Source organism: Trichomycterus rosablanca, chromosome 13 (assembly GCF_030014385.1).
Source record: "Trichomycterus rosablanca isolate fTriRos1 chromosome 13, fTriRos1.hap1, whole genome shotgun sequence".
NCBI classification, from domain to species: domain Eukaryota; kingdom Metazoa; phylum Chordata; class Actinopteri; order Siluriformes; family Trichomycteridae; genus Trichomycterus; species Trichomycterus rosablanca.
Window position 1 is genome coordinate 25647521 of NC_086000.1, and position 25361 is coordinate 25672881.

At 40.5% G+C, this 25361-nt stretch overlaps 1 protein-coding gene across 5 annotated transcripts in view; it reads right to left on the minus strand.

Annotated features, from left to right (window-relative positions):
- Window positions 1-3035: 3035 nt before the first annotated feature.
- The window catches only part of meis2a (Meis homeobox 2a), a 77361-nt gene continuing 55035 nt past the window's right edge, over window positions 3036-25361 (minus strand). For 2 of the 5 annotated variants that reach the window (XM_063007041.1, XM_063007040.1), the window contains exons 10-13: window positions 9165-9223; window positions 8121-8231; window positions 7754-7851; window positions 4592-4673 (exon numbers count right to left, since the gene is read on the minus strand). In XM_063007041.1, the coding sequence (XP_062863111.1) occupies window positions 7793-7851; window positions 8121-8231; window positions 9165-9223 (229 nt within the window). In that variant the 3' untranslated portion in view covers window positions 4592-4673; window positions 7754-7792. Of the gene's footprint in view, window positions 4674-7753; window positions 7852-8120; window positions 8232-9164; window positions 9224-25361 lie in introns of all 5 variants that reach the window. The other 3 variants (XM_063007042.1, XM_063007044.1, XM_063007043.1) reach the window with 3 other exon arrangements.

Here is a 25361-nt window from a genome sequence, read left to right on the forward strand (position 1 = left end):
CACACACACACACACACACACATACACAGAACGGCACACTAACACCTTATGGCAAAAGGAGAGGGCAGCAAACACATTTTGTTAGAAATTCGTATGGCAATTTGTAAATAAGGTAAAATAAAATGAACAAACTGTGCATTATAAGTAGTTCTGCAAATAAACAGGTAGATTTAAAGCAAAAACAAACAAAAATCAAAACGCACAATTTGATTAGCTAGAAAAGTTGATTTTATATTTGAAAATTATATTTATTTTAATATAAAAAGCAGTAAAAAATAGTTTACACTATTTAGCTGCAGCAAATGCGACCTACAGTTTTATTATTAAATTAAATCAAATGATATGAGTGAATTTCACTTTTTAATTTTTAAGCAACAAAGAAGGAATAGTTGTGCGCAAAGCTGTGTGTTACTGAAGACCTGAATGCGCAGAAAATCTTTAGTTCAGCGCACATAATTCAGCAGATTCAGTAATTCAGCACTTATATTCGCTCAGGTTTAACTGTGCATTAATGCACCGCTTTTGTGCAGTTTGCGGTGCCGCTTGTTTATTGTGGCCCTGTTATGCAGTGTGTGTGTGTGTGTGTGTGTGTGTGTGTGTGTGTGTGTGTGTGTGTGGAGGAAGGGGGGTGTATTCGAGGCTCTGGCACAGAGGAGATGGAGGGTTGGGGTTGCTCGGCTCGCCTGGATCATCCATCATTCCTGTCAGCCTGAATCGGCAACGAGCAGCAGCAAAGCCAATCTACCTCCTGTCTGCCCACAAAAGAACAGCAGAAAGAAAAAAAAACTATTAATATTAAAATTCACCTCCTCACAATAATCCGTGTTTTCCTCTGTGCATCTGTTCAGCTCAGGGAGTTTTGGCTCAAAATATTCTGCTCAGCTATTCTAAAACTGGAAATTATTTACTTTTATTTACTCTGTAATTTACAGAATTATTTTATACATCACTAAACACATTCATGCACCATTCATAAGTACAATAAATGAAACAAAATAAAAATAAAAGTTGTTTGCGTGAATGAAATAAACAATGAAAAATGAGTTGTGATTTATTTAAAGCTCTCTTAAACATTTTGAACGAGGTTTTACTTTTTATATTTAAACGTTTGTACTTGATCATTAACTGAACTGGCCTGTCATTAGTCGCTGGTCATTAGCGGTCAGTGCTGAATGTCCGAGCTTCTGTCCAGAAACAGTAAAGAAGCGAAACCAGCAGCCTGGTCATCACTACATGTAAAAACGGCATTTAATAATGATTTTAATACTATATTTCACTTCAAATGTAGACATTTTTATTTTCTATAAACGAACAGTTACAATGCACCCCTGAAATCAAGCAAACGTTAAAACGCAATAAAAACTAAAAACAACGGACAGAAAAAAGAAAAACTAAAGATTTTATTATTGCTTATTATTTTGCTATTATTGGACACACATTGTTCATCGTCATAATAACATACTGTTATTATTATTATTATTATTATTATTATCATTATTATTATTATTATTATTATTATCATTATTATTATTATTATTATTATTATTATTAGATGTAGTAGTAGTGTTGTTGGTGTTGATTTTAAAAAAATAAAAATACGTAGCAGAATAGGGTAATGCTATATGATAATACGCAACGATAGGGTAACAGAACTAATGCGAACCTAATCACATCAATTATTATTATTTATTACAGTTATTATTATACTTTTATTATCAGCATTATTATTATTATTATTGTTTTAGTATTATTTCTAGCTATTTATGAATATTACTTTTTGTATAAATATTATAAAATTATATTTATGTTATTCTTATTTCAACAGGAACTACAACAACAAATAATAATAATAATGCTACTAATAATAATATCAACGATAATAACAGCTATAATTATAATCATTATAATTTTAATAATTTTTATTATTATAATTTAAAAGTATGTATGATAGGTTTTTGTATTATAGCTACCATTACACTTATAAAACAAATTTAATTAAATCGCTATTACACATTTTATGATTTTAAATTGTGTATAATTGTAACTATTCCAATTCAATAATAACATAATAATAATAATAATAATAATAATAACGCGGTAGTTGTGGTTGTGTTGATACAGCTGTTGTAATTAAATAATAACTATGGATAACAATAATAATAATAATAATAATAATAAGAATAAGAATAAGAATAAGAATAATAATTAGAATAAGAATAATACCTATGTATAAATGGAATGGATGTACGTATGACTAATAAGCGAAAAACAAAACAATCAGATGTTTGGTAAAATCTTTAGTAAAGTGAAAATCTTTACGTTGAGGGTTTAAGTGTATGCGTGATTGAATGCGTCAATGAAAATAATTGAATGTGTGAATAAGTCAGTGATTGTGTATGTGAATAAATGAATGAGTGTTGTTGGGTTTGCAGTCGTGAGACGTAAAGGAACAGTGCCAGTGGTAAAGCAGGGCAATGATGCAGCGCTCCATGAGCGCATAACCAGCAGGGGGCGCCTTACTTTACTGCAACGCACACACACACACACACACACACACACACACACGCTCACGCATGTTTACACGATCAACAGGAGAAACCACTACCACTTTGCTCCAAAGCCATTATTTCAGAGCAATGCTATAAACCTGTTATAACGACCTGTTCTCGTGCTCGTGTTAAATCTTTTGCTCTTTTACTAAGTACATAGAAAGGTTTTAACGCAATAATTTGCCATAGTCATAATTCATGTAATAAATAAACGCTATAGAAAACTATAACAACAGTAATTAAAATAATCATGTTAATATCAATAACAATATGCAATTATAATACTACTACTAATAATTATAATAATAATAATAATAATAATAATACATCTGCTACTTCTAATATTAAATATAATTTATAATACTGTATTGTGACAGTATGCTATTATTAATCATTATTATTATTGTTGTTAATAATAATAATAATAATAATAACAATAATAATAATAATAATAAACATTAGTTGAAACACTTGAGCACACAGAAATATAACAAAATCAAAAATGAAATATTTATTACAGCATTTGTGACTGAACACCTTTGAAACATTACGTCACAGTCCTTATACAAGTATTTAATGTATTTTTTGACAAAGCTTAAGGGAGACAGCATTTTATCATCTAGTGAGGAACACGTGCTGAAAAAGGAAGGAATTCATGGACATACAATATCAATGCCACAGCAGATCTGAAACTAGCAAAAAACATTCTTTTTTTCAATTGAGGTAAACACATAGAATATCTAACAGGTAACAATTAATAGACTGAACTCTGTAAGAAGTTTGTTACAATATTCTCTTAGCTTTTCTCCAAGCATTGAGTTCATAACTGAAGTTCATTTTTTTCCATCTTCTTTTCGAAGTTTTAGTTTTTTGGTGCATCAACCATCAACAGCTTCTCTAAGTGCCAAAGAATCCACCATAGTGAGTGTAGTGTGCAGTCCATATGGTGCGTGTGTTGATCCAGAGGCATGGAAACTACTGGGGGATGTTGCTTTTCAACGGATATACTTCCTTCAATAGGCTCTTCTGCTCAGAGTCCATATTACAAAAAAATTATAATAATAATAATAAAATAAAAATGTATAAAACCAACACAATCCAGTGCTTGGGCAATTCAAACTAAGAACTTTAGCTACAGGGAAACATTCATTCATGAACCAAAAATAGGCCTAAAAGAAAGGTAGGGCTTGGATCGGACAGAAAGGCTTCGATCAGCAGCTTCTCTACTCGAGTGCTACTTCTGTGGGTCCGCTTCCCGGTCGGGCCTGACTGTATGTATGTGTTCATTTTTTATTGTTGCTTTGAGACCACCTCTCCCTCAGGGTACAGCACACACAGTGTGAAAAGCAGGGGTTAACCTTTAGTTCTAGTACTAGCTCAAGAAACATAAACTGAGGATAAACCAAAATGCACAAGTTTTAACTTAGTGTCTATACTTTTATACTACAGTAGATGTAACTCTTGGAGTCTTTTGTCTTTTTAATCTTTCAGAATACTTTGTTTAAAACGGTTTGAACAAGAGTGCTTGACTATGTTCATGAGTGTTGCGTGTGTGAGTGTTTATCTAAGTTACATCTTCTGTTGATATTTAACAAAAGCCCAAGACTTTACAAAGTGTTCTTGTCAGCTTGGTCCTCCGTCGGTGAAAGTAACAAAATTGACAAGATAAAAAAATTATCACAGCTCGTCTGGAATTCCATATTTCTGGTCAAAATTGTTCCTTTTTTTCCTCTGTGTTTTTAAAAATAGTCACAAAATCATTTAAGTGGGGAGTTGGGGGTGTCAGAGATGTGTTCACGCTTGCTCTGGTCTGGTTCCCTTTACACTACTGGGCATGAATGTCCAGGCCTTGGCCACCAGTGCTGTGGTTGATGGGGGTGAGAATAGGGGGGCTCTGTGCAGACATGCTCATTGCGGGATGAGGAGGAGGTCCTCCGTGCATCAGCATGGCGGGGTGAGGAGGCGCGTGGCCTGGAACGTAGTGCAGCGGGGGTCCGTGTCGTAGCTGGGATAGGTGAGGTGGCATCTGGGGAGGAGGAGGTGGATGAGGATAAGGTAGCGGTGCCATGCTCATGCCCATAGGACCACTCTGAGGTACGTACTCCCCTGGCATGCCCTGCAGACCTGCAAAAAAACAAAGAGACAGACAGTCAATAATGCTGCTCATACTCACAAATGGACTGTTTGTCTATAAGCTTATGCACAAACTTGCAAATTAATCATGTGCACTGAAGATGACAAGTTTGATGATGGCTTTTCAGAACCATAGAGGAACATACAGTACCCTTATCCTCTAAGACTATACTAAATCTTAAAAAAAGCCCTCATCAGTGGGTCTGGCTTGCACACAGTGCATTAACAATATGAGGCTCATGAAAAATTACTCCTTCTACTGGTACGTAGTCGGCTGAGTCCATTCTTAATCAGTTTTCATTTTGTAAAGTGATGTGCTCATCCATTCACTGACATTGCAAGTTGGCATGATGTAAAGAAGAGTATAGATGAGTAAAATGTTTGACTCAAACATTTTAAACATTATGTAATACACAGACTACATAATATTAATAGTTATTTATTCATTTATTCTGATCAAAATAATTCAAAGTTGCTGATCAACCTTCATCTTGTTCATCTTGTTTGTGAACAGTGACTGGAGGCAAGATTAGAACCCAGATATCAAAGAACCTGGTGCAACTACACTAATAATAATAATAATTAGAAAAATAATAATAATGTAGAAAGTGGCATTACTGGAGAGGTTGGGTGTTGCACAACTCCAGGATCCTAGAATACTGTTTTGCATGGTTTTGCATGGTCTTTCTCTGTGGGTTTTCTGTAGGTAGTCAAATTTCCTTTGAACTTTTAAAGGATTTAGTAGGTAGACTAGGTGCTTCAAATAGGTACAAGTTAGGGAGTGGACTGGTGGAAATGAGTGATGCCTTGTTATGTTGCTACCCTGTGTTTCCAGTTAAGCTCAGGACCAATTGTAAGTGTTTACTGAATTTACAATTGGGAGTGTTTACTGAAGACAAAGAAGGGAAAGGTCTTTATTTGTATAGCCCCTTTCATGCATATCCAATAACAGTGATCATATTTATCTGGTAGGACCATAATTAGTGTTTTTTAAATGTTGGAACCTTTTAAGAAACAGGCAGATAGTCCTGAGAAAGACAGAGAGTGAGAAATATGTAAAGATACCAGACCAGAAATAGTATATATGTGTTGTTTTCCCACAGGAAAATAAATTCTGTGTACATTAGCCAGGGTGTTGCCTGCTGGGTCATGAAGGACAGTCGCTTAGTAGTGTGATTCCTCAGCTATGTGTAGTATGGTTTGCAGGTATGGGTGTGTAAAAGGCCAGGGAACAGCGGAGACCTGGACTTTGCTGCTTTGTAATGTGAACCCATAGGGGATTAGCAACGGCCAGTTGAGGAGGGAGGAGAGGGGGTCGACCCAAGGTCGCCAAGCATTCTCGCTCTCCGCATTCCTCTACCTTGGTACAGTGCAATTAAGAAATTACACAGGAGGGCCCAGCCAGGGAAAAAAAGAGCAGCAAAGGTGAGATTAATGACCGATCTCGCGGGCTGAAAGACAAGCCATTTCGTAATACGTTCTTCCCACCTAACTTCATTTCATTCGAATGCATATGTTTGTTAAAGCGGGCTTTTAAAGGTCCACTATCGAGGCCATAAAAGAGGAAATCAATCTAGCCGAAGAGGGCAGGAGGAGTGCGTTCACCTCCGTATAACCTAGACGTGCTACTGTTAAAAGGCCCAGCAGATGTTTTTGACACTGTAAGCTGGTAATCTTGAGTCTTGTAAGCTGCAGTCATTCTGTTAAGTAGATCTGCTGTCCCCCCCCCCCCCCCCCTTATTAACAGGAGTAGTAAAACCATCTGAGGACAATAATGCCGCCTCGACCGGCCTACTCTCTCTGCTTGCTCCAGCAAAGCAGTTTGCTCAATGGCTGATGATAATTAACTAGCAAATATACCATATTGTGCGGCAGCATAATCAAATCAAGAGAGGGTAATATTCCTCTGTATTAAGCTATTAATGTAATTGGTCATGAAGCATAAAATATGTTTCATAATTAAATAGTCTAGAAAGTATATAGCCTGTATTAAGAATTATCCAAGCTGAGCAAATGTTGTCTCTATGTGGCTGTTTTAGGGAACATTGCTCTCTGCATTTTTTGACTCCATTAGCAATACCGTGGTGACGGGGGGTCGAAATGGGCTGTCAGAAGAATCGCCACAGTGACCCCTTTGGAAAATCCACTGCCTATTTACATATAAAGGGTTCTTTTAATCAAAGTAAGTGTTATTATATTGTGCCTCATTGAGCAGAGGAGTTAAGGTGTTAAATAAAATTTTCTCTGCCCTGGCGCCTTTGGGATGCGATATGTCTTGATTTCTCAAATGTCAGCGCCACAGTGCTGGCGGGAGGTATAATGGGTGTCTTAATCAGGCAACAGCCATTTAGCCTAAGAGAAAAAGGAAGAGCATGGGAGAAGAAGCGAGAAGAAGCCCTCCTTTTATATGCAGGCATTCTTTAATGTCTCTGTCCAGTTAAATTTATCTGCGTGCCTCTCCTCTCTCTGTGTCTTATGTTTGGGATTCAGTACCCCCCCAACCCTCGCCCCTGTAAAAAATAATCAAAACACACGGGTTCCTCCCAGTGAAGGATCGGTTGTGTCACCCCCGGCCAGTATATCTCGCCCAGGGACCGTAATGTACTGCGGCGTACCCGTCTTTGCATATAAGATAATTTGGGCATCAATCCTTCCCCGGACAGATTTATGTCACTCTGAGGACAGTTTCACTTCTCCTTCTTTATCGCTTCACTGGAGCCTGCTTAATTTCTCCCCGTCAGCCCCTGCCCCTGGAGATGTTATTTTTTCCCTAAATGTCCAACATTTGCATTGGCTGCCGGAGATGGGGCGAGCAATTCCACTGTTGTGATAAATAAATTTGTGGCCAGTGCTTTTCTCTCTCGCTTTTTTTTCCCTCTGGCGTCTGGCGCCACAAGTCCGTTCCTTCAGGGTGGCATCACAATACTTCCATAGACTCATGGCAGGCTTATTCAACACACCGTGCACAAGGGTTTGGGGGTTATGTGTGGAATGTGTTTGGTGTTATTTACAGTCAGGAATGAGAAAAGAATACAGAAGGAAAAGCTAAGAAAAAGCACCATTGTACTTACTTCCCCCTTTTCAATGAGTTTTGTTTTACATGGTAGGGGTTACATGTAGTGCCATTGCCCATCCATGCCCATATTCATCCCCATTCCGCTCATAGGCCCTGGAAGAGGAGAGAAACACCAAAGATTTAAGTCAGATAGTAAGAATAAAGCCCACCACTTAAGAGGAGACAGGTATAGAAAGAAAACAAGGATAGTAAGCCCAGGAGATGCACCTGTTGACTGAAACTAACTTGGCCTGAGATTAGTCATACATTAAGATAGAAAATCAGAAAGCTTAGAGATGCTGTAATGAACATGCTGTTGATCAAAGCAGAATTAGAGACAGTGGTTAGAAACTTGGCATATTCGGGGTCGGTCATGGGCTTACCAGCTGGTCGGATTCCCATGTGTTGCTGGCCATCCAGCACAAAGCTGCCCATGGGCTGACCCTCTGGACTGTATGCTGCTCCTTGGCTCACTGAAGGATCAAGAAGAAAACCTGATTGTAGTAAAACGTGGACATGAGAGAAAAAGAAGAGATACCAGACCATGAGCAAATATCCCAGCTCCAGCCCAAGCATACTACAGTATATAGCGCATTATAATACATTCATGGGTTAAACATTGGGTAAATTTTTTACGTTTCTGTGCATGCTTTCAACAATTTGCAGTGATTCCCAGCTCCAATGTCTTTAATAGTTTAGTTTTATTTACACACATTTTTCTTGATTTTGAGGGTGTTTTAACACATGTAATTGCTAGAGAACAACCAAGGGTTTCCCACCTTTAAGACCAATTAATCATTGATCAGTTTCATCAAAGCTTTAGTGTTAGCCCTCTAGTGTGCTGCATGAATTCGTGCAGAACGCTGAAAGGCATATTTATGATTTTATCATACTGTGCTTTTTATCATTTGGACCATTTGGTAACAGGATATTTCTAATCAATATATAGCCAATTAATAACATGTATTTTTTTTTTTTTTTCGCAAGGATAGCCTACAAGAATAGCATGCCTGTCTTTACTAGTACATACAGCACAGGCAGGAGTCAGAACCAAATCAATAAACAAGAAAAAACCTCTGGGTATTAGCCTTGTATTTCCAGAATGAATTAATTACCAAGAATTACAGGAAGCATATTATGTAGCATATTATAAAGAGAGTTAAATGCTCTAAACATTCCTCTAAAGTCCTCTTGTGGCCAATTAGCATCTCGCACAGAATGTGTGCTAATGTACCTCTAACAAGCTAAATTGGGAACATCTAATTAGAGCCATCAGCTAACGTGCTTGGTCATATTGGCACATTTCCCGTTGAGGATGCATGACGAGTAAGGGAGGAAGACTAAGCCCCGTAAAGGCAGACTGTGCATGAATGACAAAAAAATCTGACTAGAACAGAGAGCAAAGAAACATAGAGCGTTAGCTTTACCTGCTCGATTCGACTGGTCGATCATGGGTTGTACTATTCTTCTTCTGGCATTAATGAACCTGGGAAAGGAAGAGACACAGAAAAAGACACTTTAAATCACCTGGCATTAAAGGAGACAAATATTCATTACAGACCACAATAAAGGCAAATCCATTTGCATGACTTTATGGCTGCATTAGCAGCTAGGTCCTGAAAAGCAATCAAAACCGAGAAACAACAACAAAAGGCTGATTGTGCCCAGGCTTGGGAGCCCGACGTGGTATCCCTTTAATGTCCCTTATGATGTATTCTTGGAACTTAATAAAGCTTTCGATTACTTCTGGTAACTATGGCTACTCTACAGACATTCCCAAAGCGTTGCATGTAGTTGTGGTGAGGCCACTGCGTATCACAGACTGCACCTTAACGCAGGTCCTCTGGCTCCATTCCATGCTCTCATGCACATAAACATTACTCTAGGTGGGTTTTTGCTCATTAGAAATTCAAAATAAGTTAAAAAGTTTGTGAGGACCAAGACACAAATGGTCCCTTTCAGCCTTTGACTGGCCCTCTCCATGGCTTCTTCTCTGACTGCATTGTAGGGGGCTCAGCTCCCCACCCAGCTGTTTTTAAACGAGGACCAGGCACTGGCCCTCAGTGCATTCAGAAGGTATTGTTATGTCAGCAAACCCATCAATTAGGCTGTCTGAAGTTTTATCACCATCGCAGCGGCAAATAAGCGCAGTTTCACAAAGCCACCCCGGCCCTGCTCTCTCCTAACATTCGGCGTAGTAAAGCCTGCAGGGTCACCAAGAGGTTAGTGCCAGCCAGGGAAACCCTTTTTTCTAGTCAAAGACTTGCCACTCTGTGCTGAAAGAATTGCTACTCCTCGAAAACACTCCAAGTTAGGTCTGCAGGTACCCACATGTGTTTAATATTAGAGGGAGGTTTCAAATCATGCCTGTGCAATTCTAAGTAGAGACGCAGTCCAATGCATTGAGGGCAACGGTACCAGAGTGGTCATTAGAGAGAACTGGAATCAATTTGGGCTTCTAATCTGCCGTGAACCCCTGATACATGTCCCTACCCTTCTGTTGTTAACTCAAATGCCAGTATATTATATGATTATACTTACATCTACAAAATAAACAGCTAGGAAGGGTCTAGCTTACTGGCCAGAGTGCAACAAATGTTCTGCTCAATCTATTTGGCTTCAAAGTTAGAGATAATAAGCTAAGACATAAGGATTTTTTAGATAAAATACCTGACATTAAAAAGCTTTGAGCTGGCCCTTTGTCAAAAATCCAACTGTCCCTGTCTCAAACATGTAAATACTGAAAGCTGCCCCAATCTTGATTTTCTGGACAGCACAAATGTGACCTGCTGAAAGTCTACATCTAACTTAAAAGCTCTCAAAGACTCAAATCAGAACCATATTCCTCCTCCCCCTCTCGGCGCTTCCAAAACTGGACCATAAACCCATAATTCTTGGAATGTTTTTCACAGGTGAAGAAAATGCACATGCTAGTTTAGAGCATAAAAATGCACATTAATGCACAACACCATGTGCCAGCAACTAAAGTAATAAATTATACGCATCAGTGATTGGGGTCAGATTTCAAACTTTGCAGATATTTAAACCATTGCATGATCCTACGTGATTAAACGCTCCATTATGAGATCGTTCTTGCACAAATATGCAATGCAGAAACACACAAGTTAACAAAGTTGTTTAAAAAAATGCTTCACTGGCTGCCAGTGCTGTCCTCACTGGACACATCTTTGCACAAGACAGCACAACACGAACACCACAGCATCTGTTTTCTCTCTTCAAACTGTTGCCACAGTAACACAGCGAGGGCTGACCAGGGCTTTCTCCTGCCCCGAAGTGCCTGTTATCAGTGTGAGTAAAGCCAATTGAGATTATCAGAGCTTGGACTTGATAACACTGTTTTCCCTCCTTCCATGAGCTGCTAATGGGGTGTGCTTAGAACAACACCCGTGCCAAGCCTCCAGAGAGGAAGCTCGAGCTGGCACACTGCTGGGGCCTGCCGAAACATACTCGCATTCACACATATACAGGGGGGACTTAACCGCAACTGCCACCTCCCTGTGTGAGTCCCAAACGTGTTACAACTCTGGACCTTCCAAACTCCTACTAACCATTTTATTATTTACATCTGGTAGAGCACTTATTATAGCATGGGCCTGCATAACATTATATACCCTTACACACACTTCAACTCCCTTGCTGAACGTTCCCCTGTGAGCATACTGCCTTGTATTATCACCCCTCCTCCTCCCTCTTTCGCCTACACCCAGCATGGGAACTCCATGCTGTCTTCAAACAAATAATTAAAGGCTAGGTGAAGGGGTCACTGAAAGGTCATTTCTCTGGATACTCAACAGAATGTGTACATTACTGAAGGAGATAAAACAGCCTGGCACTCTCACAGTGTTTAATGTGTACGCCAGCAGCTTTTACAAATCAATTGAGGGGTGGAAAAAAAAGAAAGTGACAAGGCCTGAAAATTTCTCTAAACATGGGGTTTTCTAAAGACAGTGCAGTGGAAATGGGAGGGGTGATGATTTCTTCCATACTGACGCATATCTCAAGCCTGTGTGTTTTGGCAAAATCTGTCTATAGCTTCTTTCCACAAAGGAAGCTTGTCCGTATTCGCTTACTAGGTGTGACAGAATGCCACTTGATCATTCTTACAGCAGCAGAAATTTTTACTCATTTTGACATTCAGAGCAGCGCAATGCCTTTACCACAACTTTGCCAAATACTAAAAATGAAGACATTGCTGCAGGAGTCCACTTGATTTTGTTCTACCATGGAGATGCATAGACACCAAAGGAACAGTTCAAGAGGAACTGCATACATATAGACCAATGTGTTTAAAGACAAAGTCAGTTTGTGTACTAAACACTGCTGCTAAATGTGCTTACTCTCTGAGGGATCAACTTAGGAACTGGCTACTTCTTGGTTTTGTTGGAGCAGTGCTATTTTGGAAAGCAGCAATGGAAGCATCGCTGAATCACCAGAGTTTGTGGATTACTCCTGTGAGGGAGAGTGAGAAAAGAGTGATCTGTAGTGTGGCCACACCTGGTTGCTGGCTCTGGTGTCAGAATTTCTTCGCTGAGAAAACCTCATGCCAAACCGCCTTGCCCTGGAATCTAGCCAAGATCGAGAGCCACCAATCATCATGGTTATTGGAAGCCCTGCCAATCAGGGCCAGAGTCACTTGCTTGATAAGTTTGACGTGACTAAGCAAACCAATGATTCTATTGCACCAAGGGACCTGGCTTGGTCCTGCCAGCCTCAAGTACAAAGCACAGAACTCAGGTTTAAACAAGAAAATGAAACGCTTAGGTTTCCTGAGCAGAATTAAGCCCTGTTGGATAAACTTGACTTGAGCTGCAGATTGCATTTACAGATGATCAGCGTTTGCTTTGGGCTTTACCTCAGCTTTACTTGAATATTTATGTTTCTTAATAGAAAATCCACAAACCAAATTAATTAAATAGCTTTAACAGTGACTTTTTAAGCAAGGACAATGCTGTAGGCAAAAAATCTGCTTCAGGGTCAACTTTGACCTGGGAAGTGTACACAGATTAAACCTGGGAAGCGTGGGTTTAATAAAAGCAAACATGGCCAAATTATCACCCACTAACAGGGTCACGCGTGTGTCTGCAGGCCACCGGCGGCCCTAATCTGCCGAGGGGTAAATACAGATTTTATATCAGAGCAGATTGGCCTTCGGAACAAAGTGAGTGTATAGGCCGGTCCGGAGATTGCACCTATCTGTGGATTTATCATAAACTATCTGAGAGGATCTAGAGGAGGGAAAGGAAACAGAATGAGCAACTCTTAGAACGAGGGGAGGAGCGTCTAGGGGCTCCCTTCAGCCGCTGAAATCTCTCTCTTCTTTAACTTAAAACAGGAGTCGGCAGACACGACGCGGCGAGCATTACCTCAGCCTGTGGCTTGATTCAGTACAGATGGGCGAGCGAGCCAAGCAGGGTTATGTGAGCCTGTGTCTGTTTTTGGATGGGGTCTGTGGGAGCCTGCGTTCAGGCCAATGTGGTGTTTACATAGTTCTCCGCAGATCCTCTTAGAAAGGGAAAAGTGCCTCACCTTTTCTTACCTTGGCAGATCTCAACCCTTTATTTCCTCCCTTGGCTGTCTCTTTTAGATTTCCCACTTTTTTCCCCCACGTGCTTCACCCCCTTTCCAATTCCTGCTGAATTCTGTTCTGTCACATACGCAGAGAATTCGTAGTCTTTCTCTCTGCGTGTGTCTCACAGCCAATTTCCTATGCAGGTTCTCGTCAGCAGGAGTCATTAAGATCCAAGTTGAAAACCAGACAAAGAATTATATATTTGTTTGCAAACTGACACGATTTAACGAGCGGCTAATTAAAATAAATCAATAGCACTGCGGCACTCTCTCTCTCTTTATCACTCTTGCTATTTCTCTGGAGCATCATGCTGCAGTCAGAGTCTGGCTCCGATTCCAGACATGCTGTGATTTCTGAGGTTTCATAGATTTCATATTGGTGTTCATCAAACACATGGAATGCTCTGAACGGCTGGAACGTTTCCATTCAGCCTTGAGCTCTAGACTGCCAGGTCTGAGAAAAACAAAACCAATGCCTCTGCATAGCTGCCTTTAGTGGCAATTTATACACCATGGCTAATGCATTCACACACAAATGAAAGAAAAACCTTCCAAAGGCGAGGATGTCACCCTTTGGTGGACACTCCGAATGCACCGCTTGCATGGCAGGAGCGAGCCCACCTGTTAACTGTCTGTCAAACACCTCGTGTGGTGGCACAGGCCAGGAAGCCTGCGTTGTCGTAACTTTGATCCTGCAAGCAGCAGCTGCTGGTTCGTACAGCCTGACTTTGTTCTTGCCGTTCTTCTCACTCCACTCTGTCCTGCGGCACAAACCCCACTGAATCTGTAGGAGAGGTGGGGCAAGCGTAGTAGAAAAAATGGCCAGCTCGAAAATCCTTTCTCGTTTTTTTCCCTGGTACATCAACAAGCTCTGACAACTGCGCCGAGGTTTTTCTTGGCCCTAGCAAAGCTCACAGGCATCTCCTTTGACGCTCCCCCCCCCTCGCCCTTCTCTAAGAGATATGGTAGTTATTGTTCAAATCAGTCTCTGAATGGAATGGACTGAGGCCAAGGCAGCCCCAGGCGTCAACACACCTGTGTGAACGAAGCATTCTTGTAGCAACCGAGCAAAGCTAACCTACACTAGCACTACCAGTTTTCAGCTCCTCTGAGGGAAGAATATACCTCTTTTACACTCACTTTCTCTCTCACAATCTCTCACAGGCACAACCTAAATCTCTCCCCCCTCTCTTATTAATCCCCTTTCTTCTCTAGGCAGGGCACCTTTGCTCTGGAATGTTTTTACCAGTGCACTTATTTTTGATTATCACTGCCAGAAAAGGGATTAGGAGTCTATCCACATTCTCTCGCCCCCTCCCAAGGAAAACTCCATCTGATGTATATAGGTGCACATAAGCCATTCTTTTTCTTTTCCTGGCAGTTGGTGTACTAGAGAGCAACAGCTGTAGTTTTCTGATTTTCTTGTCTTTTTGAAGTAGCTATCAAAACATCCTGTGTATGCCAACATAACCATGTGTCTGCCTGGTGCATATAGAGGTTGACAGAGGTGGGTAGTGCTTTGAGGTAGTTCAGTGTCTCAAAAGCTTTTCAGCCTAGCTTTAGCATTTTTTTCTGCTCAGGTGATTTCATAAGGGACTAGCATACAAAAGAGTGGGCAAACTGGCACGTGCCAAAGTAGTTTTGTGCACATATAAGGTTGCAGTTGGAAAGGTATTATAGTGATGTGTACAGAATTAAATCAAAATATACAAGAAGTCTCACTAAACAGAGAAAGTCAACATCATTTTGAGTTTAAATGAAAAACATCTACTTCTCTTGACAAATGTCCATGTGCACTAACTCACCTCTGTAGGAGTAAAAATACATTAGTATTTTGGATGGAAAAAAGGCTTGTATATGTCAACGAGTAGTGCAAACATAACATTTTTATTTGTTTTTTTTAAATTATTTTTACAATTTTACAATTATGTAAAATATATTTTATGGTAGTGAATAAGACACACGTGCACTGCAGTGCTATGTTTTTATGTTTCTACTAAGTGGGTTTGGATCAAGTATGTATATGTCAATACATTTCTCATTTTAAATCAGGTCAGGCAGGTGTGGGTTTGTTTCTCACAAGTGTAGGTGGATCAAAGAAAGCTGACCTATTCCTTAGACACACACACAACTGATATTTACCTTGGTATTACAACAGTCATCCACAGAAACACTTAAGGGCAACACCACTAATGTTAGATGTTAGTGGTGGTTAATGGTGAGGGCAGGTGGTGCCCAGAACCCTGGTGCAGGTCAGTTCAGGCAGTCCCACTGCTCTGTTGTGTCATTCAATTCAGCTGTAAATGCTCTCAATTATCAGCCTCTTATTGACTACAGCCAGGGAGAAGCAGCAAGCCTCTATCATTACATCTCCTTCTAGAAATGAGAAGGTCCTACAATGGGGTCAGTGGCCTTGTTCTCTTCTGTGTATAAGGGTTCAGGGCCGGGCCCTGATCACCCCCCGTTTTCCCTTTCCACAGAGGCGTGTGGAGTCTCTTTTGTTCAGCGCAGCAGGGAGGGCAGGTATAATCTCAGTTCCCCTGCAACCTTAGCTCCGATTCTTTTTATGCTATCAGAAAATATTGGTCTTTTTTCTGCTGCCTTTTATTCCACCTACTCTTCTTTTACTCGTTCTCCCTATGGTCTTTCAAGCTCTAGTAATCGAGTAACAGACTTCACGACTTCTCATATTGTCAGGAATCAAACAGGCGGCTCTGTGGATTACCAGGGGAACCTGATAATGATGCTATGGAGGCGTGAGATTTCGAATGAAATTGAGCGTTGATTGACTGCATCATCTTGGCAAAACAAGTGCCTACGTGGCTACACTCAGACAGGAAATAAAACCAATCTATTTCCTTTGCTTCATATAAAACATTTTCCCTCTCACTCTCTGCTGAGGGAATATAGAGGATTGTTGCCATGCAAGAGGGGCCTGTATAGAAGGGCTTCAAATGATTCTCTTACATAACGCAAATACGGCTGAATTGCACGTAAGGGTTTTGAGGAGATAAAACAGAGAGTGGGTAGAAGAGGGCCCTCATTTTTCTTTTTCTGTATGTTTGTTCTTTAATGCAGTGGTGAATGTAGGGCAGTGAATATGCCAAGCTGTCAGCAATTAAAATGAGCCACCCTAAGCTACAAAGGTAGGAACAGCTGCTGCACTTGTCAAATGCCACACAGAGACTCTTGGCGTGAGGCTTGTGATGTAGATCAATCGATCTTATCAATGATTTTTTAATACTTGTATTTGGCTAAAATTGCCTGGATTACTAATATATTTTAAATTAGAGGTAACATGGCATGACCGGCATAGTAAAACACTTTTACAATGCTTTTCTTTTTACCCAAGTGGTGTGCTGGGTAAGCAGCACCTGCTAACATGAACTTCTTGGTTCATGCAGTGTGGTTAAAACGTAAACCAACGACTTATCTAGGAATAAACTAGCTTTATTTCCGGATGCCTCCAGAGAAATTGCTCCAGAATATTTTGAATCTTAGTTAATACACCTAGTGTACAAAGGTGTAAACACAGCAACAATATCAGTAGTACAATAAGAGACTGTAAAGACCAGCAGTTAAACATCATGCTTCTCTGGGATGTCTCCTGAATAATTAATGTGGCACTGGTCTCAGTAGTTACACGCATGCACACACACAGCCACTGGAACTAAACCTCCAGGCGTGTTTGAGGGCGACAAGCTAAACAACACATCACCAGTATAAATAGTCCAGTGTTCTGGAAGAAATGACCCCATGAACTCCACAAGCAAACTGGGCTGCACATATGTGTGTGTGTGTCCTGTTTTTGTATCATGTAGCATGACTATCCTGACTAGTGTCTAGATCTTCTACTGTTCCTTTTCTTTTAGCTTACATTTAAATATCACTGAGTCAGCAGTAGTAGGCCGAACATTTTAATTACTTTCCGAACACAATTCTGTTCTTCTTTCTTCTTTTTCCTCCAGTCTTGTCAAATCTGCAGGAATTGTGGAGCCATGCATGTCAGTGTTTTCACCACAGTTCCAAATCCTGGAACCTTTTGAAGGACTAATGGCTTCTGATAACTACAGTTTCAGGTATAACCTATAAAAGGATTCACTGTGCACCTCATTTAAAACAGTAATTCAAGAATCTCTTGCTGGTACTGCTCAGGAACTACATTTAGTGACCTTAATTCAGTGTTCCTAATAAGTTTTAGTGTTTGTGGAAAGGTTTCTGCTGTGAAAACACCATAGGATTGTATAGTATGTTGGAGCCTGATTTAATATCGAGGATATCAGAGAGGTGGGAACTGCAACTACTGCTCATAGCATGAGTTTCCATTTTTTTCTTTAAAGACTCACACTAATGAAAGTGAAGCAGCGGGGAGGAAATGAACATATACTTGACGAGATTTCCACCCTATTACATTGCCTTTTAAATTGAGGCCACAAGAAGGAGAGAGAGTGAGAAATAGCTGAGATTGCTTCTTTCTTCTATAAGATTAAGAAGCATTCAGTATATAAACAGAAAATATAAGAAAAGGTAATAGATGACAGTAGGTAAATATTTGCATTTAAAAAACTAGCAGGGAATGTTTGGGAAGTGCTTCCAAGTAGGACGGATGAGTTCCTGTCATTACCCAGCTTTTGGAAAATACAACTCTGGAAGTTTGGACAGATTTTCTGTACATGCACAGATTTGACAGGAATTAAAATGTCACCTTCTTGTGCGCTGATAAATATTCACAAGGCCAGGTGCAAAGGACTATTGTGTTTCTAAGCAGTGGTTTGCTTTGCTAATTCCATTGAGTAAACACTAATAGTTTTCCAGAACAACGTGTAGTGTTTTGGCATTCGCTGTATTGGTACCCCATCCGTAACAGCCTTGCTCTTTGGTTTAAGGTGCTTACATAAACAAAAGCAGACTATTGATTTATGGTGGCCTTCATGATGGGGTTATTGGTGTGTCCCTGTACTCCACAGGGCACTGGCAATAAATTCAGTCTCTGGAAAATCAGCAAGCAGGTACCTAATATACATTAGGCCTGTGTTCATAGATGTGATTATGAGGTCAAATGAGTGAATAAGCGAGAAAGGAATAAGCATCCAGTGAAAGAGAGTGAGCGTGTCTGAACAAGGTGAGAATGCTGGACGGCCAGGCTTGGGGAGCTTTTCTTGGATCAGTCGTGTCAGGAGCTGCCTGTTACGGCCTCTTCTTTCTCTCTCTGCCCATGCCCCTAGGCTCAGCAGTATGCACCTCTTAAACCCACCAACAACTTCCCCTCTTGAGCTAAACTTTACCTCTCCTTATTCTTAAACCCCTAATCTCACTCTGGACCCATTCCTTTGGATTTGTTCTCTTTTTCTTTAGTCCCCTCCCGCTATTCTCCGCTGCACTGTCAGCAGCAAGAATCACCACACAACACTGCTCTTGCTTTTTCTTCTCTCTTTCTTTCTCATCCCACCCCTTACTCGCTCTCTGTCAGACTAGCTTTCCACACTGTAGGCTTTATTTCTCTAATGTGGGCAGTATTTACCCCGTGCTCAGACTGGGAGGAAGAGCAGATATATAGCTCCCTATAAATAATGTCAGCTGCGGAAAAAGCCAATTGATCTGTGTGAGACTTTCCTTCTCAGTAACGCTGCCAGTGTACACAGACAGGAAGCTCAGCTGTGACAAGCCCCATACATCCCAGCACAACCAGTCCACTCGCATAACCAATGAGCAGCTTTTGTGGTATAAGCAAAGGTTCATTGATTAATGGGCTTCAATGTTTAACCTTAAACAACAATGTAAATCAAACTGTGGTAATGTGTTTAAAGGAACACGCCAGCGTTTGTAACCTAATCTAATACTACAGCTGTTAGACTGGTTAGAAGGTTTCATAATTATACAACATTCAACAGAATTAGAAGAAATGGAGGGACATTGGAATAATAATTAAAAAAAGATGCTTAAAACATACACTTTTCCTAAAGTTTTGTGGTATTCCTGTACAATCAGATGGAATTGAAATGCTCTTAGAAAGCAGTGTTCAAAATAATAAATTATTTGAGTTAGAAATGTAAGAAAACTAGGGACATAGCAGGATCACACACTGGGCATTGAAATCTGGATACTCCAGCAGGACAAGAGTCTGCCAGTATCCACAGTAGCCACCCAGACCTAGAACTTATTTAACAAATAAATACATATATTAATTAGGATTTCCTTATATATTTGAGGTTTACGCAATCAGGTTTTCTTTTCTATCTGTAGTAAAAGGAAATTAGCTATAAAAATTTAACCCGGTGTCTTCCTTCATGTTTTTAAATAATTTAGATTTTTCATAAACTAGTTAAAATGTTCCCACTCCTTATTTCCCCTGCACCATAATCAAATATCTGATATTTGCATGTCTCCGAAGAACAAGAATGTGCTGACATTAGTGGCACATGTCAAGGCCAATATTCCAGCCTTCCTCCAGCTGTAGAGTGAGGATAACCATGGAGAAACCATTCCATCCAATGAGCACTAAAGTGAAATGGAAGCTCATAAACAGAGCCCTGACTGTATAGACTTTACATTTTATCTTTAAGCACTTTTCCCTTTTATGGGCCTGGGCTAGCTCTATTTCAGCAAGAGAGCAAAACAGAAAGAGAGAGAGACTGAGAGAGAGAAAGACAGCCAGTGAGAATGTGGACTAGACCAGGAGTGGCGGGGAAGGGGGGGAAGAAAGGAAAGGGTAAGTAAAAGGAAAGAAGCGAGAGGAAAAGAAAGAGTGGAGGTCACAAATCTTCCTGCTATTCCAGTACGTGACATCTCCGCTCGTTTGCGGCTGCTCATTAACAAACAATACTGCTGTGAAATTGGTTTAATGACAACGTAATAAAATTGCTATTCTGCTCACAGATGGCCCGAGGCGCATGGAGGCTCGGCGAGGCTCACTCAGGGTGCCAACGCGCATTAAGCTGCTTATTCATGAAAACTGCATCCCTCCACTGCTCTAGCTCTCTTTCGCTTTCTTTCTCTCCTTTCTTGCTTTATTTCTCTCTCTCAGGCTTTCCTGCCTTTTTTCTCATTCTCTCTTTTTTTTTTTGAAACTCGTACCTTGAAAATAAATTAACCTACTTATTTGTCCTTGAAGTCTCCTTCCCTTGCCCTCTCTCTCACTCATTTGGCCATTTGATTATTTCCCTCTCAGACTGAAATTACCATGTTGAAAAAAAAAAAAAAAAAATCAGCTCACCCGACAAAGTGCTGCTTGCTTTTTTAAGTGCACAGCCCTTGTTATTAAACAACCCACCAATATAATCTTGCTCTTACAGAATGGAAAAGCAACCAAAAGTAATAAAGGAGTACACAGACACCCCTAATTGTACTCTTTCTCTTTGTTTTTCTTGGACATATAATTTTTGTAAAGAAACACTGCTGTTGCAATGATGAATTTGAGTTCTCAGTGGAGTGTGATGAGAACATTTACTCTGACACATTTAGCCAGAGATTGCCAAGCTGGTGGTCATGGTTGAGTGCCAGCTCTCACTGTAAGAATATAAGACCCAGCCAGGCCACCACCCACCCATTTTAACAGGTGGGTTGAGCCTTGTTAACTGCATCCAGGCACTCAGCACCTAGAAATGGCAGTAAAGCATACACTAATCTACACTCATGTACATGGGCTCTTACATTTATGTTCTAAATTTCCTCCATACTGAGAATTCAAGAAATTTGTTTAGTGAGCATGCGAGGCCTGGAATCCGTGCCAAAATGTGAGATATGTGTTTAGACAAGCACTAGAGACTAGCTTCACAATAAAATCGGATTATCACTGAGGCACTATAGGGGATAGCCAGATCAAATGATCCTGGAGAGGAGGGAGCGCTAGGGAGAGGCATTTGGGATCTGACAACAGAGTCAATTCTGCTAATTAACTGCCAATTAGCGGGCCCTAAATGAGGGGGATGATGACGGCTCTGCCAGCCAACCGCTCCCTAGCCAGGCCTCTGCAATTTTGCTCTCCATTCTTTTATGCAGTTGTATATTTAGAAAGATCATAGAACAACGTGGTCACTGCTGGGACTCCCAGGTGGCTTCCCAAAAAAAGGCCTGACATTTTCATCTGGGTCAAAGTTCAGTCAAATGTCCTGTCAGCGTGAGCGAGAGAGTCACAGGACGACTAAGTGCAGAGTTAGAATACGTGAGGGAGAAATCAGGGAAAAAAGCAGTGCGACTAAACTGAAATGCCTCTGCTTTTATAAAATCCCCACGCTCTTGATCAGGAGCGTAAAAACACACGCAATCTGGCCAATGTTTTTTTCATTACATTTGGAAAATGTTAGTTATTATTTTGTATTTCATAAAATGCCAAGTAAGCCGGTCATAAAAAAATAATAAAAAATCATAAAGCCGCTCTGTTTCTGCATGTCTCGTTTGAGTGTTTAAAGGGTGGGAGAGTCACGAAGGCATTAATGTAACAAAGCTAACAAAGCAGAAAGCTATGGCAGTTCCAACTGACATTGGTTTAAGAGTCGTAGCTTTTTAAAGACCTGATTTGCACAGATTTGAGAGACAGCATCTGCAAACATATGATTGTTGGATGTAATATTGAAGTCTGTTTATGTAAATGTAATTTACATTTTGTATCTGCAGTGGCACAGTGCATGGTACAAAGCTAGTGTTGGCAATAATCTCTCTGGACATGTGACCGGTTCGGCTCCACCTCTTCTTAATAAGTCACTTATTGCACATCATCTGGCAGTCTCATTAGCAGCTATATCTGTTTGCTCCTCTATAAATGACTGAGGCAGTGAGGGAAGAGTAGGGTATGCTTAAAAACAGAAAGTGACTCAATGCCCTTGTTATTGTTATAAGTTATCTACAACCGTGCCCACAGAGATGACTCAGGTGGCAGGGAAAAGCTCCAACACTTGCATGCTAGGCATGAACCATATAAGAGCTGACTTCCTTCCTTTTTAGTCCCTGTGTCACTCTGTGTGTCTGTCATCAGACTCATCTTTCTAACTGTGCAACAGCGGTGTGCTAGGCAGGGCTGGGGAAAGGGGAGGGGGGACTAATGCTTGGTGGGTGCATTTAGAGAGTTAAGCAAAGGCATGTCATGCTGGGTCTGATGCTGAGACCTAAAACGATGCGGTCAGGCCCCATTTAGCCCAGACTGATAGAATAACACACAGGCTTTGAGAATGACAACTACAGCTGGAGCATCCCATCATATCCTCTTGCTTTCTTTTCTCACTTTTATTTGTAAGACCAGCTTTACCTTAGGACGAAACAACTTGCTATCCTTCGCAAACTCGAACAAACCACATTTTTGGATAGGCATAAAAACACAAAACGTAAAAAGGTGTAGCTGCTCTAAGTCTCAGTAAAACTCACCACAACACAAGCTTTATCTGAAAGGATGCTGTGTCACTCCACAATCAAACCTGCCTAGTGTTTGTGGAGCTATTAATGCCCCACCTTTATGCACACATCTGCAAGCGCAGTGTACTTTACCCTGCAATATTGTTCACTATCATTATTCCGTGGCTTTAGAAAATAATTGTTTCCGATCTGCTGGTAGGTGTGTTGTAATGACCCAAATAGGAATACCTCTAATTAAACTGTGACATTACAATGACAGAACATAACATTTTACCACAGGGCCTTTATTTATGCAATGCCAGCCCTCATCAGGAAGGTATTTGCAGTTTTAACATTACTTGGAAGTACACTAAGGTGGAAGGACAATACATAGTTTCCGCTAGAGAATAATAACAGATCAAAGCATGAAGTGTACATTGTATTTATAATGTTTTACTATAAATATATGTTGAGCTTGCAAGGCAATACATTTTACATTTTTAACCCTGTATTACAAAATGACCCTAGATCAGTCTAGTTAATTAATGGTTAGTTATCACAGCCAGGGTAAATAACATATTTTAACTGGGTGGGTCCAATAAGGGGAGCTTTATCGATCATAAAAGCCTTGGAAATAATAGTCAGTAAGGTCACTGGTGATTAATCAGTTCCATTTTTTAATAGAACATCCCAGCTCCAGTTATTACAGTTGTGTGAAATCCATTCATTAATTACTGACTGTTACAGATTTTAACTAACTGTATTATGGCCAAAACTCTTCAGGAGGACGCAGGCTTTGGAAAGAACCTTGCGTTAGGGAAAAGCTGGGTGCTGGCAGCTACTGACCAGGGCTAAAGTGGCAGGGAGTTGCAACACCAAACTCAAGGCTGCTTGTGAGGCCTGGACCTGAAAAGTAGTACACTGGGCATATTTGATCAGCGCACTAAAGAACTTTATCTTAAATTGACGTTCAGACACTTGGAGTAATAAAAAGAATTAGGGTTGGGTAGTCAGGGCTGAGACTTTCCCGACAGACACACGCCAGCACCTAGCTGGAGTTGAAGGGCAGCCTAGGTGAGAGCAGGTACACAGGTAGGTAAAGGAGAAGATTTGGCAGGGCAGGACAAGGGAGAGAGGGAGATGCACCATCTATTGACATGTACACAGAGCGCCCTTGTGCCATCATCCAGGGCCAATTGTGCCTCAGGACAAAGCCGTGATTCAGCACATCCTTTCCTAAGGGACAACTGGAAACTGAAGACGATGCCCAACCGCCCCCTCCTTACTTGAACTCTCCCTGTCTCTCTCTCTTCTGCTATCTCTTTGTGCTGCCGGCTAGATCCACGCCAGTGCCCGATATCAAAGCGGGGCCATACACAATGCCTGTTTAGAGTAGGAATTCAGAGCCTTTTTGGCCTATCAACAGGAATTTCATATGGCACAGATCTGTCCGATCCTAAGCTCTTCACCAAGAATACACCACAGGGAAAAGAGTGCCTGTCCAAACAAAGACACATTTTACCTACTGTCCTAACCTGACGGGTAAAAAAAAAAAAAACAATTGCATCCTGTATCCGGCTCATCTTACCTAGCCTGCAAAAGCTGCAGAAACATGACAATGTATTCTTGAAAACATTGGTTCTAAAACTAGTACTTTTAGTCTGGCAGTACTAGTTATGTTATTTGCATACAGGTTATGGTGAGGGATTGAAGATCACTAGGTCTGTCTGGTATAAAGTGGCAATACTGAGTTTGCTTCTACCAGAACCTACAGTCTCCTCCTCTGACTAAAATTTAGAGCTTATAATACATGTCTACATAAATGTCTGCTTTATCTTTCTTTTTTAAACCCAGTGTTTTTCTTTTTTTCTTTTTGCTTGTAGCTCGCTTTAGGTTAGCAGTCTACTTCTGCATTAATTACCATGACACAGGCAAGGCAACTAAATTTTCTGCTCCTCTAACCAAGGTGCATAGTAGCTAAAACAGCAGCAAGAGGCATGAAACAGCCAAGCAGGGGCTAATCTTTAGTTACTAGTGTAATTGAAATGCTATCCACACTGTAGGGTGCATTAAAGACAGATAACGACAATTCCTGTGGTCAATTTAAGTAGCTCAACTACCTCAGGAAAAAAAAAATTGCCTGCCAGATAAGGCGAACAAACAAGGCTAATTCTGCAGGCATGTCTCTCATTGTGATCCGAAAAAATTGAAGGAAAAAAAATGAATCACAGAACCAAAAAATCAATTGACCCTCGGGTGGCTTGTGAGCCTGGAAGGCAGATAAACCTAAAAGCTTGGTTAATGTCCGCACGCCTGTATAGACCAGATAGAGCACTCTGTAAATGAACTGGCTTTGATGAATATATTAAGAGAAGCTGAAAATAAAAGGTGCAGACTACTCATTTGTAAATAGAAACCCCTGTACACGGAATTAAAATGATAAAATGGTGTTGCGTGTAATTAAGTTTGTGTAAAACCTGAAATCCGTGCAAATACCTTCCTGGAATTGTGAAAAGAAGCTGTCAGTTCAATTAATTTGAACATCACCCCGAGAATGTACTGAACAAAATTAAGCTGCAGATAAACCCTGGCCTAGCATTTTGATAAGTAATTCCTGTATCATTTCTTTGCTTCTGTGATCATTTTATTTAATCCATCACCCCCAGTTATGCGCTAAGCTATCTACAAAGGCAGTGCTGGCCAGGCCACCG